Consider the following 12255-nt stretch of genomic DNA (forward strand, 5'->3'; position numbering starts at 1 on the left):
CGGAACACCCGTAGGACATAATATATCCAAAAGAAACCTCGTCTGGGTGTGGTTCTTCACGAACGACTTAACGTAGCAACATGCCACGCAAGCCTCATGATTATCCACTCTAAAACCTGTGTGTACACTTAAGCCTGGGTAATGGGCTTATCTCTCATAGAACACCCCATCCCAACAAACAAACAAACAGATCCAACAGATACAGCAGATGAAAGCAAGCAGGTAAGTAAATAAATGTACAAAAGCATGAACACCCAATAAACAAGAAAATCGCAAAAGCTAGGAGGGACTCGCTTAGGGAAGATGGACCAGCAAGAGGTCAACTTCTTAGTGTCCCCAACAGAGTCGCCAGCTGTCGCAACCTGAAAAATACAGTGCGCGAAAAAATAACCGGCAAAAGAAAATGACAGAAGATCGCCACCGTGCGTTATTCATCCCAAAGGAGGGAAAGGAAACGCTCGAAGTAAACCTGAAAAAGGAAAGGATAAGACGGGGTCTCGCAACCAAATCTTGGGTTCGAGAGTCGGTTATGCGAAGGGAAGGTATTAGCACCCCTACGCATCTGTAGTACTCTACGGGGTCCACTTTTGTAGTTCTTGTCTAAAGGGTGTGAGTTTATCTTGTGCTGTTTACCAAAAGAAAGGGTTAAATGAAAATGACTCGCGCGGATGTCGCATCCACTGCATACGTATCTCATCTGAATATGAGAATCAGAGTCTTCGTAGCTCGGCTGACCTATGGGTTGGGGGGATGTGTGCTCGCTAAGACATCGCGTCTTATGCCTACGTATCTCATCTGGAATGAGAATCAGAGCAAGCCGTAGTTCGGCTGACCTATGGGGTTATGGATTGGGTTTTGGACGAACGACGTTACTATGCAATCTACCGGATGCTCGACCTTTGGAGACTTACTCACCTGTAGTAGAAGGAGTAAACGTGTGTTTAGGAGAAGAAAAATCAATGAAGGGTTAGGGTTTGGTGAACTCATGCAAAAAGGCAGTCCTTGACGAAGGAACCTGTAAAAAAAACACAAAAACATTGCCTCCTATCGAGGTCTTCTAGCTAGGAAAGCAGTAAAATGCGGGAAAAATGTAAAAGTACCACGCGGATAAAGATTCGAAGTAACAGCAGTTAGAGGAATGGGAAACCCAGGGATCCTTCCAAGCTAAACACCATCAAAGAAAGTGAGTCAGTACAGGTAATCGGAATGAAACCTCCAGGGGGTATCCCACAAATAAAGTGGAAAACCACGCAAGTTATCCCTAAAAAAGTCATGTGAGCCCTCACAAAAACTCAACAAACAGGTTAGAGACAAAAAAATAGGGTAATCAAGGGTTGCCCCCATATCAAAATGTAACCACATGAATCATGCCATTAAAATTCACAAAAAATACATGCATCAACAGGGTATCAAATTCACCCATAATACCTCATACATTTAGAGTATTCAAATTAAAGGCATAAAGATGATAGATATAGGGCAAACCTAATTGGAGAGCTTGATTGAAATTGAGTTGCACCCGTGAGGTTTACAAAACAATCTTTAGGGTTTATGTGAGGCAGAGGTGATTCTGTGCAGTTGAGTTCCCTTCAGGGTTTGGAGGTTGCTCTGAACTCTATTAGCTCTTCTCTCACTATCTTTTTCCTCTAGCCAGGGTAATAGGAATAGAATCCATATTTGTTTCACTGAAACTCTAGTATTTATAGCCTAATATTGGTAGCTTAGTGGGCTTTTGAGAGAGGTCCAAGTCTGAAATTTTTTCTTTTATTTATTTATTTATTATTATTTTTATTTATTTATTTATTTATTTATTTTCTTTTTTTTTCGTTTTCTTTTCGTTTTTTTTTTAAATAAAGTTTTTTGGATCTAATTCTGATTGACATGATGAAATGCAATGTATCTAATGTTAAATGACCTAAAAATGAATGCATGCATGAGGTGTAAAGCGTATGCTTCCAGGAAAAATGAAGGGTAAATTTTGGGGTATTACACAATGCGATACAATATCTTGAGCATAAGTCCGAGCTTTCATTTGTAACTGTTATTGCATAAGATCTTAAGATTTTTTATCTTTGTATATCTCTGAAACCTTAAGAGGTTAAGAACCTTTTTGTGGTTGTTGCACAACTACTATACTTCTGGTTATGTATCTAAGTATAGTGGTTACCATTTCTACTAAACTATTTGTTTAAAGTAGAGGAAGTCTCTTGCCTATGTGCTTGAGGAAGGAAGTCTCTTGTCTGTGTAATTGAGCAGTGAAGTCTCTTTCTAGGTTGATTGAGCGGAAGTCTCTTACAAGGCTACTTGAGCTAAAGTCTCTTTTTAGGTTGATTGAGCAAGCGAATTCTCTTGCAAGTGTGCTTAAGCAAAGTGTAATTTATTGATTATAGTGAAAAGCTTTTGTTGAAGCAAGAGAACTGGACTACTCTCAGTTGAGGAGGGGAACATGGATAATCTTTGTATGTTGCTTGCTTTTTTACTTATGATATTTAATATTTCTGTTGCTATTACTCTTTATTATATCAAACTCTGAACGTTGTTCAGATTCTGAAAATGCTTAATCAGAAGGAAACAAGTTTTTTTCATACACAACTCACCCCCCTCCCCCTCTTGTGTATTTTTCTAACCTTCATTCTAGCGCGCCCTTCCAGGATTGGCCATATAACTGCATATAAGGCACACTTTGTAGGATATGTCTGGCCTCGTGTAAACCATAGTATATATGAAAGAACCTAGTATACTAGCATACAAAATTCTATACATATATGATATTTCGAATTTAGTAGTAGGACTTTGAGTTGTACTCAGGTTGAATTGAGGATTTATAGGTGTTACAATGGGCTTTGAATTCGACATACCAAATTTATCGAGAATCTTCTTGAGGCATGTATCTTGAGATAAGCATAATCTCGATTGCTTTCTATCTCTTCAGATGTCAATGCCAAGAACCCTGGTGACAACTCCCAGATCCTTCATGTCGAACTCCTTATCAAGTTCAGCCCTCACCTTCATAACATCCTTGACATTATTGTTTGCTATGAGGATGTCATCCACATAAAGCAACAAAATAACAAGTGAACTTCCAGGTCAAAATCTAAAGTAAACATAGTGGTCTAATTTACTCGTATTTAAACCTATGTGTGTCATGAACTTTTTAAATATCTTATTTCACTAGCGAGGAGATTGTTTCAAGCCATATAACGACATATTCAACTTGCACACATAATCTTCTTTTCCTCTTTCTGCATACCCTTCAGGCTGCAACATCATGAATATTTCATCTAGATCACCATACAAGAAGGTTGTCTTTACATCCATATGTTCAAGTTCTAAGTCAAACTTTGCCACCATGACCAACAACATTCTAATGGACTCGTGCTTTAAAACAAGTGAGAACACATCATTGAATTCGACTATTTCTTCTTGAGTGAACCCCTTAGTAACCAACCTTGCCTTAAATATCTTCGACACCACTCTTTCAATTCCTTCCTTAACCTTGAAAATCCACTTAATCTTGACTAACCTGGCTCCTGCAGGTTTCTTGATCAGTTCCCAATTATGGTTATCATGAAGATATTTCATCTCATAATCCATGGCTTTCATCCATTTAGTGTTATTTCAACTCATCACAGCTTCCTTGTAGTCTCTAGGTTCTTCATCAAGAACCTCACTTGTAGAGCTTAGGTAAAAGCTATGAGATATGCATAACCAAGTCTTTGAGATGGTGTGATGATTCTTCTCGACCTATCTCTTGTCAGCAGGTAGTGATTATCAGCTTCCGCATCTTCATTAATAATGTGTGCTTCTTCTTCTACTTCATATGGTTTAAGCAATTAAGCATCAATAAGCTTCACCTCATAGAAATCTCTTCCTATTCCAGCTCTTTTTTTGAGATCTTTTCATTTTGACCAGTATCATTGGTTTTCTTAAACACCATTTCTGCTTCATTGAAAACTACATCTTGACTTATGATACACCTCTTGTAACCTGGCTCTAGGTGCCACAACCTATAAGCTTTGATTCCATAAGAATATCCAAGAAGCATACATCTCAGAGCTCTTGGTTCGACCCTGTCTTGCCTAATGTGAGCATAGGCTAAACAACCAAATACTTTAAGTCTGTTGAGATTAGGTGGATGTCCTAACCATACTTCTTCAGGTGACTTCATCCCCAAGACAGTCGAGGGACATCTATTTATCAAGTATGTTGCACTCACAATAGCCTAAGCAAAACACATTCTTCAATCCAGCACTAACTAACATGCATCTAACCCTTTCTAGGATTGTTTGTTTGAATCTCTCATCCAGACCATTATACTGAGGAGTACCCGCAGTAGACTTATGGCTTACAATACCAGACATACTACAATAATTTTCGAAAGCTTCATTGCAGAACTCAAGGCCATTATCGTTTCTTAACCTCCTGACCTTCTTGTCAGTCTAGTTTTCGATCAGAGTCTTCCAACTTTTTAAATTTTCAAAAGTTTCATCCTTAGTCTTTTGGATGAATACCCATAAATTTTTAGAATAATCATATACTATGGATAGAAAATACTTTGTACCTAAGTGTGAAGGACTCCCTACAGGCTCCCAAAGATCAACATGAATGTAATCAAGGGATCCATGTATTCTTTGTTTGCCTTTGCTAAACTTCACTCTGCATGATTTACCAAACACACAAGGTTCACAAAATTCTAGCTTTTTGACTTTGTCACCACCCAACAGATTATGTTTCCCCAGTTCTACAAGACCTCTTTCATTGACATGACCCAATCTCATGTGTCACAGTTCGGTCTTTGACAAAGTTCCGTGAAGGAAAAAATTGCTAATCCACTTATAACCTCTGCCTTAAGGGTATAAAAATCGTGTTCCTTCATGCCTCTAAAGACTTCCTTCAACCTCTCCAAGACTCTCAGGATACCTTACTCTCCCTTAAGTACATATACTTTCTTGTCGAATTCACCAAGAGAAATCAAATTTATCTTAAGGTCAGATACATACCCGACACCAGATAATAGCCTTATTGACTCATCATGGAGCTTGGACCTCACAGATCCAATTCCTACAATTTTGTAGGCTTTGTTGTTTCTCTGTAGCACTGATCCACCATCTTGATCACATGATTTCTCAAACACGTCTTTGTTTAGAGTCATGTGCCAAGTACAACCTGAATCCATAATTCACTCCTTGCTAGAGTTGTTGTTTGAAACTACCAGGATATCAGATGATTCATAATCATCTTGCGTAATGGTTACATTACCATTATCCTTACCACCATGATTATTCAGATGTTCAGGACAGACCTTTCTTGTATGGTCCTCCTTCTTAAAATGATAGCACCTAATAGCAAGAGCATTACCATCATAAGAATTCTATAGAATCTTATCCTTCTTCCTCTCATACTTAAAATCTTTCTTTAAGAACTTTCCTTTAACAGACAAACCTTCTCCAATAGATGATGAATATTCTCTTTTCTTCTGTTCAAGTCTTTCGAGTACAAGGTTGATTGAACTTCTTCAAAAGTCAGGGACTTTCTTCCTTAAAAGAGAGTTTCTTTGAAGTGAGCATGAGATATTGGTAAAGCACACAACAACATCAACACTTAATCTTCATCATCAATCTTGACCTCGATATTCTCAAGATCAAGAATCAACTTGTTGAACATATCCAGTTGCTCATCTAAGACTTTGTATTTACTCATCTTGAATGAATACAAAGCTTGCGCCAGGTAGAGATGATTGACCGGAGATTTGGCCATATACAAACCCTCGAGTTTTCTCCACACACCCGTTGCAGTTTTCTCCTTTGAAACCTGCCTCAGAACCTTATCACCAAGGCTCAAGATGATTTCATATGGGTTTTCTCCACCATCATCGTCTTCTCCTTCCCCGTTAGGGAAGCATTCATCTTCTCTGATGATTTCAACGATTATACCAAACCCTGCTGAACCAGTGGGGCTTGCATCTTCAAGCACCATAAACTGAAATCATTCACACCGATGAATTTCTCAATCTCATACTTCGTTGACGACATCTTGATCCACCCTCACCACACCAGTTTGTTGTGACAATCTCCGCACCAGAAACGAATAAAACTATGAGAAAGATTGAGTTTCTTGAACAAACACAAGAACCCCTTTTTAGGTTCGAAAGAGAGAGAGAAAAGGAAAGAAGAATAACAAGAATTGGTTAAAACCGTTTTAATATTTACTTTTACAATTAGGACAAATTGTTTACAAGCAAATATTAATCAACCTTAATCCTCTCTTAACAACCTGAGTGAACAGTCTATATATAGACTACAAACTAACTTAAACTCTAAGTTAACTTGACCAAGAAACTAACTTATACAATTGCATGCTAGAATAGACTTAGACTACAACATGCACAACTTCTCTTGAAGCATGAAACTATCGAGAGTAGAGTTCGATCCAAAATAACACACTAACATTAATATGCATTATTGATACTTCTAGCAACAAAGGGTCAAAAAGCAGGAAAAAAAACTTTTGCATTTTGAAGATGCCTTTGTATGGACACTAGAAATCTCTAAGGCAATGGTATTTGAGGTTTGATACATTTGTGTTTAAATACAACTTCGTTAGAAGCCATTATGATAGTTGTGTTTATTATAAGCTATTTTAGAGATGCCTTTGTTTGGACACTAGAAATCTCTAAGGCAATGGTATTTGAGGTTTGATACATTTGTTTTTAAACCCAACTTCTTTAGAGGCCATTATGATAGTTGTGTTTATTATAAGCTATTGTCAAAATCATCACATATATACTTCTTTTTAATATGTTGATGATATATTATTAGCTTACAAAAACATGATAGAAATTAGGGGTGGCAAAATGGATGGATTGGATGGATATGGATTGGATCGTTAATGGATGGATCAAAACAATCCATTAGTCCATTAACAATCCACTAAAAGTTTTTTTAAAAATATCCAATCCAATCCATCCATTAAGAATAAAATTCATCCAATTCATTTTTTTTTAAAATCACTTATTTTTTTCAAAATTTTTTTTATTTTATTTTAATAAAACAATATCAGTTTTTTTTTCGAGAAAAAAATATTTTTTTAAAAAAAATATATATATTTTTGTATTTTCGAAAAAAATAATTTAAAAATCATTTTTTTTTTGATTTTTTTTTATATTCGTAAAAAAAATAAATTTTTCGAAAATAAAATCAAATTTTGGTATTTTTCAAAAAAAAAAATGATTTTTAAATTTTTGGAAAAAATCGATTTTTTGTATTTTCAAAAAAAAAATTGATTTTTTTTCGAAAAAAAAAAGTTTAATATTTGAAATAATTTATTTTTTTAAAATTATATACAAAAATCTATTAGATCATTAAAATGTGTTGGATGGATTGGATCAATCTATACTTATAAATTGACGGATTTAATTCAATCTATTAACTTAATTTTTATGTAGTGGATGGATTGAATGAATTTTTTGATGGATGGATTGGATGAATTTTGTTTTAATGAATTCAATTGTCACCCTAGTAGAAATAAATAAGTTGATAGAACAACTTAAGAAGAAATTTAAAATGAAAGATGTTATAACAAATAAGAAAATGATTGGAACAGAATCCTCACTGTATACATAAAGAGCACATAGATATCAATTTTATGCTGTATACTCTCATATTTGTACAATAAATGATAATGTATCATGTCAGATATCAGTTATACACACACATACACAGTGTTTAGATACAAGGTCTAGAAAATAGGGAAGAAGAACTTCCAATTGTTGCTTGTCTTAGTCTTTTTTGAAGCAAAGAATTTGTATTGTTCCATAGCTTTTTAGCTTCTAATTCATCATTTGCAAGACTTGAGCAATTACTCTCATTACAATCAGTAAAGTATTTTCCACTCACACCTTCCGTTTCTCGGCTCAGCGCAACATAACAAGTCGTTGACGCACCCTGCATACACACATCAATTCATATCAAGTTTCAAATAAATACCGCGAATTCAATTGCTATAGTCGTCCATTTAAGAGATAGTCGAACCTGCGATACTGTTTTGAGCAACTTTGATGCAATGAAAAACAAAGAATCTGTTATTAAGCCCTTATGTGCTCGAATAATTCCTGTCCTCACAATACCTGGATGTATTGCATTGATAGTTACTCTTGCATTCCTTGCCTTTAATTGTCTAGCCATTTCCTTCGCATGCAGAATCATGGCTAATTTCGATTGAGCGTATGCGCGTGTTCCATTGTAACTGCATTTTTTGTTATTTAAACATTGATTAGTATACAAAATTTAACGCATATAAGAATCTGTTCTTAATTTTAGAGAAAAGAAGAGAAGGGTGATTATACTTTTTTCCACTGAGCATGTCTTTGAAGCAAAAGCAAGTTCTTTTCACCCAGCTATGGATTACAGATGAAATATTTATTATTCTTCCTTGAATTCCTGTTTTGTTTGATGTATCTATCATTTTTTCTAGCAGCATTTTTGTTAACAAAAAATGTCCTGCAATTTAACAACAAAAGAAACTTAAGATATATAATAATAATAAAAAGCAAAAAACCAATTATCCTAATGAACTTTTTGTTTTCTTTTAAATAAGAAAGAAAAAGTACCTAAGTAATTTGTAGCAAATGTCAATTCAATTTTCTCCTCAGAGAATTCCAGGTTATGAGAGTATACTCCAGCATTGTTTCTGCAAAACAAATTTAATAATCCCAATATTATAACAACATGAATTAACACAGCAACCATGATTCGCGACTCGCGTCAGTTGCAATGTCCGATCTCATTTTTTTTTGGCTAAATGAATGGATAAAGAATATATAAAAAAAAACTCACATGAGAATATTAAGGGGCAACTCTAAAGCTAAAAATTCTGAACAAAATCTGTGTATAGAAGCAAGGGAGCTAAGATCAATTTCCAACAGAATAATCTCAGCATAAGGACTCTCCTCTTGAATTTTCTCTCTGATTTTGATAGCTTTTTTCATGTCTCTAGCACCAATCACAACTCTCACTCCTCTTTTTGCTAACACCCTAGCCGTTTCAGCTCCAATACCAGAAGTAGCACCTTCAATTCAAAATTCATAACAAATATATATAAAAAAGTGATTATCTAAGCTAATCAAATATATTAATTAAAAGTATATAGTAGTTAGTTACCAGTGATAAGAGCAGTTAGATTATTTGAAGGAGAATATTGTTGAGTGACTTGTTCTGCGGTTGAGTTTGAGCCAAAACCACTAGGCCCTGCAATGCCTGCTAAGTACCTTATTGTTTCCTTCATCTATTTAACTTTTATTGTGATGCTCACAACACAAGGAATTAAATTAAAGCACTCGTGCGTGGGTTGCATATATATAACTTTATTATTGATTTATATATATAATATATATATATATATATATATATAATATATTATATAATATATATATATATATATATATATATATATATAAAGTATGAGACATCCATACTCAAATAACAGACACACGCACTCGAGAATCTCTCATCGGATAATATATCGGATAATATATGATCTAAAGATATTTTTATCAATGAAGACAATCATTATTTTACATACCGGTTTTGTTAAAATGAGGTTGTTTTAAATTTTAATTCTAAGATGTTAATGTAATAATTTACTATCCATGTGTCTGGTCTTGGGCGTAAAAGGTATGTTTATTTACTTTTGAGGTTTTTTTTTCATAATTAGTGTCTTGTCTTTACTTGGTGGCTTGCATTTTGTAGTGGGATGTGTGGACTTTGGTGTTTTTATTGGTAAAACATAATTTCGAGTATGTAATAATGCAAATGGTTAAGAGTTAAGACTCACAATTAATTATAATGTGAAGATTAGTCCTCAAGTTAAACCAAATTCTTACGTTTGAAGGATGTTTGCTTGCTGTCACTTATTCCTTTTACTTTTTCTTTGTGGTAATTAATTTGTTTCCATCATTTTGCAATACTTTTTCAACCCTGAATGCATCAAGTCATCACCAGAAAATGGGTTGTTGGTTGTTACATATTAAATTAAGTAATGGCTAAATGGGACAAAAGTTGGCATCATTTTTAAGTGCTCTCGTATCTACAGTTTGTTCATTAGTGAAAATAATAGCGATATAATATGGTTAATATTTAAATATGTAGTGAGGCTTGACTTTTGTTTAATTTACTTAGTATATAAATGGAAACGTGATATTGAGTAAAGAATAAGAGCGTATTATATTATCTGATGCACGATAGAGTTGAAGAGACAAAGAAGTTCCACGATCTTTATTGCTCAGCAAGATCTAGATATGTCATTTCGTTGCCTAACTCCTTTTCTCAAATAAATATAAATATATATATATATATATATGAAAAAAATAAGTAATTGAAACCAAACTATTCTGGACTGTTCATAAGGTACGAGACAAAAAATTCAGAGGTAAATTAAAGGAAGCGAACGAGAAACATGTGGTCTTTCATTCTCATCTAAAAACTTTTCTTGAGATACGATCTATAATCCAAATCAATAAGACCAATGAGACGTTTTTCTGCACTTCACACCACACTCCTTGCAATCGATTTTAATTGCTTCCAATATATAAGAGATAAAACATGTCATTGTCAAGTATTCAAATTCATTATCTCATATTATTTCTCATTTTTTTCACTGATTTGAAAGTTGAAGTGGTAATCTTACGGATCATCCTTTTATCCGTCTCATCGGATGCACAAATCCGCCTTTACAAAACTCTACCTCATCATTGTACGGATCATCTATAAACCAAATAACATATATACATGTTATACCATATATAGTTGAGAAAAAAAATATTCTTATATTCATTTTTTCGATAAAAATCCGATAATCTCTAAACACAACTGCATAGATTAATATCTCAAATTAAAGAGGACCACAATGGTCACTAAAATCTTTCTTTTAATATTATTACTTGTCTAGGATTGAATTCAAACACATTTATATATTCATTTCAATTTAACTAATCATGATGTCTTTAATTTATAATCCCTTCATTAATTAAGATGAAATTAATTACTTGCATGCACTCATGAAAATCTCAAAGAAACAGATAGATAGAGTATATGTGAATGTAGATTTGTCCCAGGTAGCACGTGTGCATCTAGAAAACGAATTATAGCATCTAGCATGCAATGAGGATTTGAATTTGGATAGAAGGAATCAAAACAAAAGAGAAACCTATACACGTTTGAAGACAAAAACACTTTTGCTGCGTGCCATTTACGTCTTTCTCTTTTATCCATCCGTGGCTCTTTGAGAAATGATGAACAATGTTGGAGAGTTTTTGACTTTGACGAACATAAAGTTAAGAATTGAAAACGACCTATCAACAATGGAATGGTGCATAAGGGTCCCATTTTGTTTCCCAACTAGCCAACACCATCTTTCATCTTCTAGCTGTATTCTATTTCTTTCATTCACATGCAATCTTGATCTTTTGTTGCTTGCCATGCGTCTAGAAAAAGTGTTGAGTAAAGTCTGAGTTATGTTTAACTGTATGTACATATATATATGACATGAATTTATATGCTGCATGCATTATTATGCATATGCTGACATACATGCTTTTGGATATGACAGACATGAAAAGGAACTTAGTTTCTTCCATTATCCAAAAGCTAAAGTGGGTAATCATTACTTGTGTATCAAGATTCTACTGTAACTTCTAAGAAACATGAACTGTGGTGGGAATTTCAATAAGTAGATGTTGTTGGCCTATAATTTAACGTATTTGTTTTGAGTGGCTCCACTTAGTTTTGTTCCATTTATTTCAATCTAATACATATGTACCACGTAGTAAATACAGATTAAATTACTGAAATTCAAATATTAAAATTAAATAAAAGATTAAATATACTATACATGTAATATGGATGATTTTTTATTTATTTTCTGTAATTTTTTTTATTCTATTTTATAATATAAAGATTTTGTTGTTTTGTCCCCTTAGGTGATAACTTGACATTCTGATGTTTGAAAGGAAAATTGATTGAAATATAGAATAGAAATCGTAAAGAATCACTTCAATAGTTGTGATACAATTGTCCAATGAATAAACAAATTATACGGAAATGACAATAAAAGACTTCATTGGTACCAAACAAATACCAACACAACATCTTTATAATGAATCTACATGACTAAAAAAAGATCAGTAAAAAATGAGAATTGTATTCCCAATCAATGATCATGCTGCATTAAAAAACATGAAAGTTGCAATACCGTGTGACT

At 33.8% G+C, this 12255-nt stretch overlaps 1 protein-coding gene across 1 annotated transcript; it reads right to left on the reverse strand.

Annotated features, from left to right (window-relative positions):
- Positions 1 to 7552: 7552 nt before the first annotated feature.
- Positions 7553 to 9347, reverse strand: LOC127073957 (short-chain dehydrogenase TIC 32 B, chloroplastic). Its single transcript, XM_051015204.1, has 6 exons — positions 9159 to 9347; positions 8835 to 9066; positions 8609 to 8688; positions 8345 to 8498; positions 8031 to 8244; positions 7553 to 7943 (listed from the first exon to the last, which is right to left on the reverse strand). The coding sequence occupies exons 1-6, from the start codon at positions 9280 to 9282 to the stop codon at positions 7725 to 7727; spliced, it is 1023 nt and encodes a 340-aa protein (XP_050871161.1). The 5' UTR covers positions 9283 to 9347; the 3' UTR covers positions 7553 to 7724.
- Positions 9348 to 12255: the final 2908 nt, after the last annotated feature.

This window comes from Lathyrus oleraceus, chromosome 4, assembly GCF_024323335.1.
Source record: "Lathyrus oleraceus cultivar Zhongwan6 chromosome 4, CAAS_Psat_ZW6_1.0, whole genome shotgun sequence".
In the NCBI taxonomy this organism is placed as follows: Eukaryota; Viridiplantae; Streptophyta; class Magnoliopsida; order Fabales; family Fabaceae; genus Lathyrus; species Lathyrus oleraceus.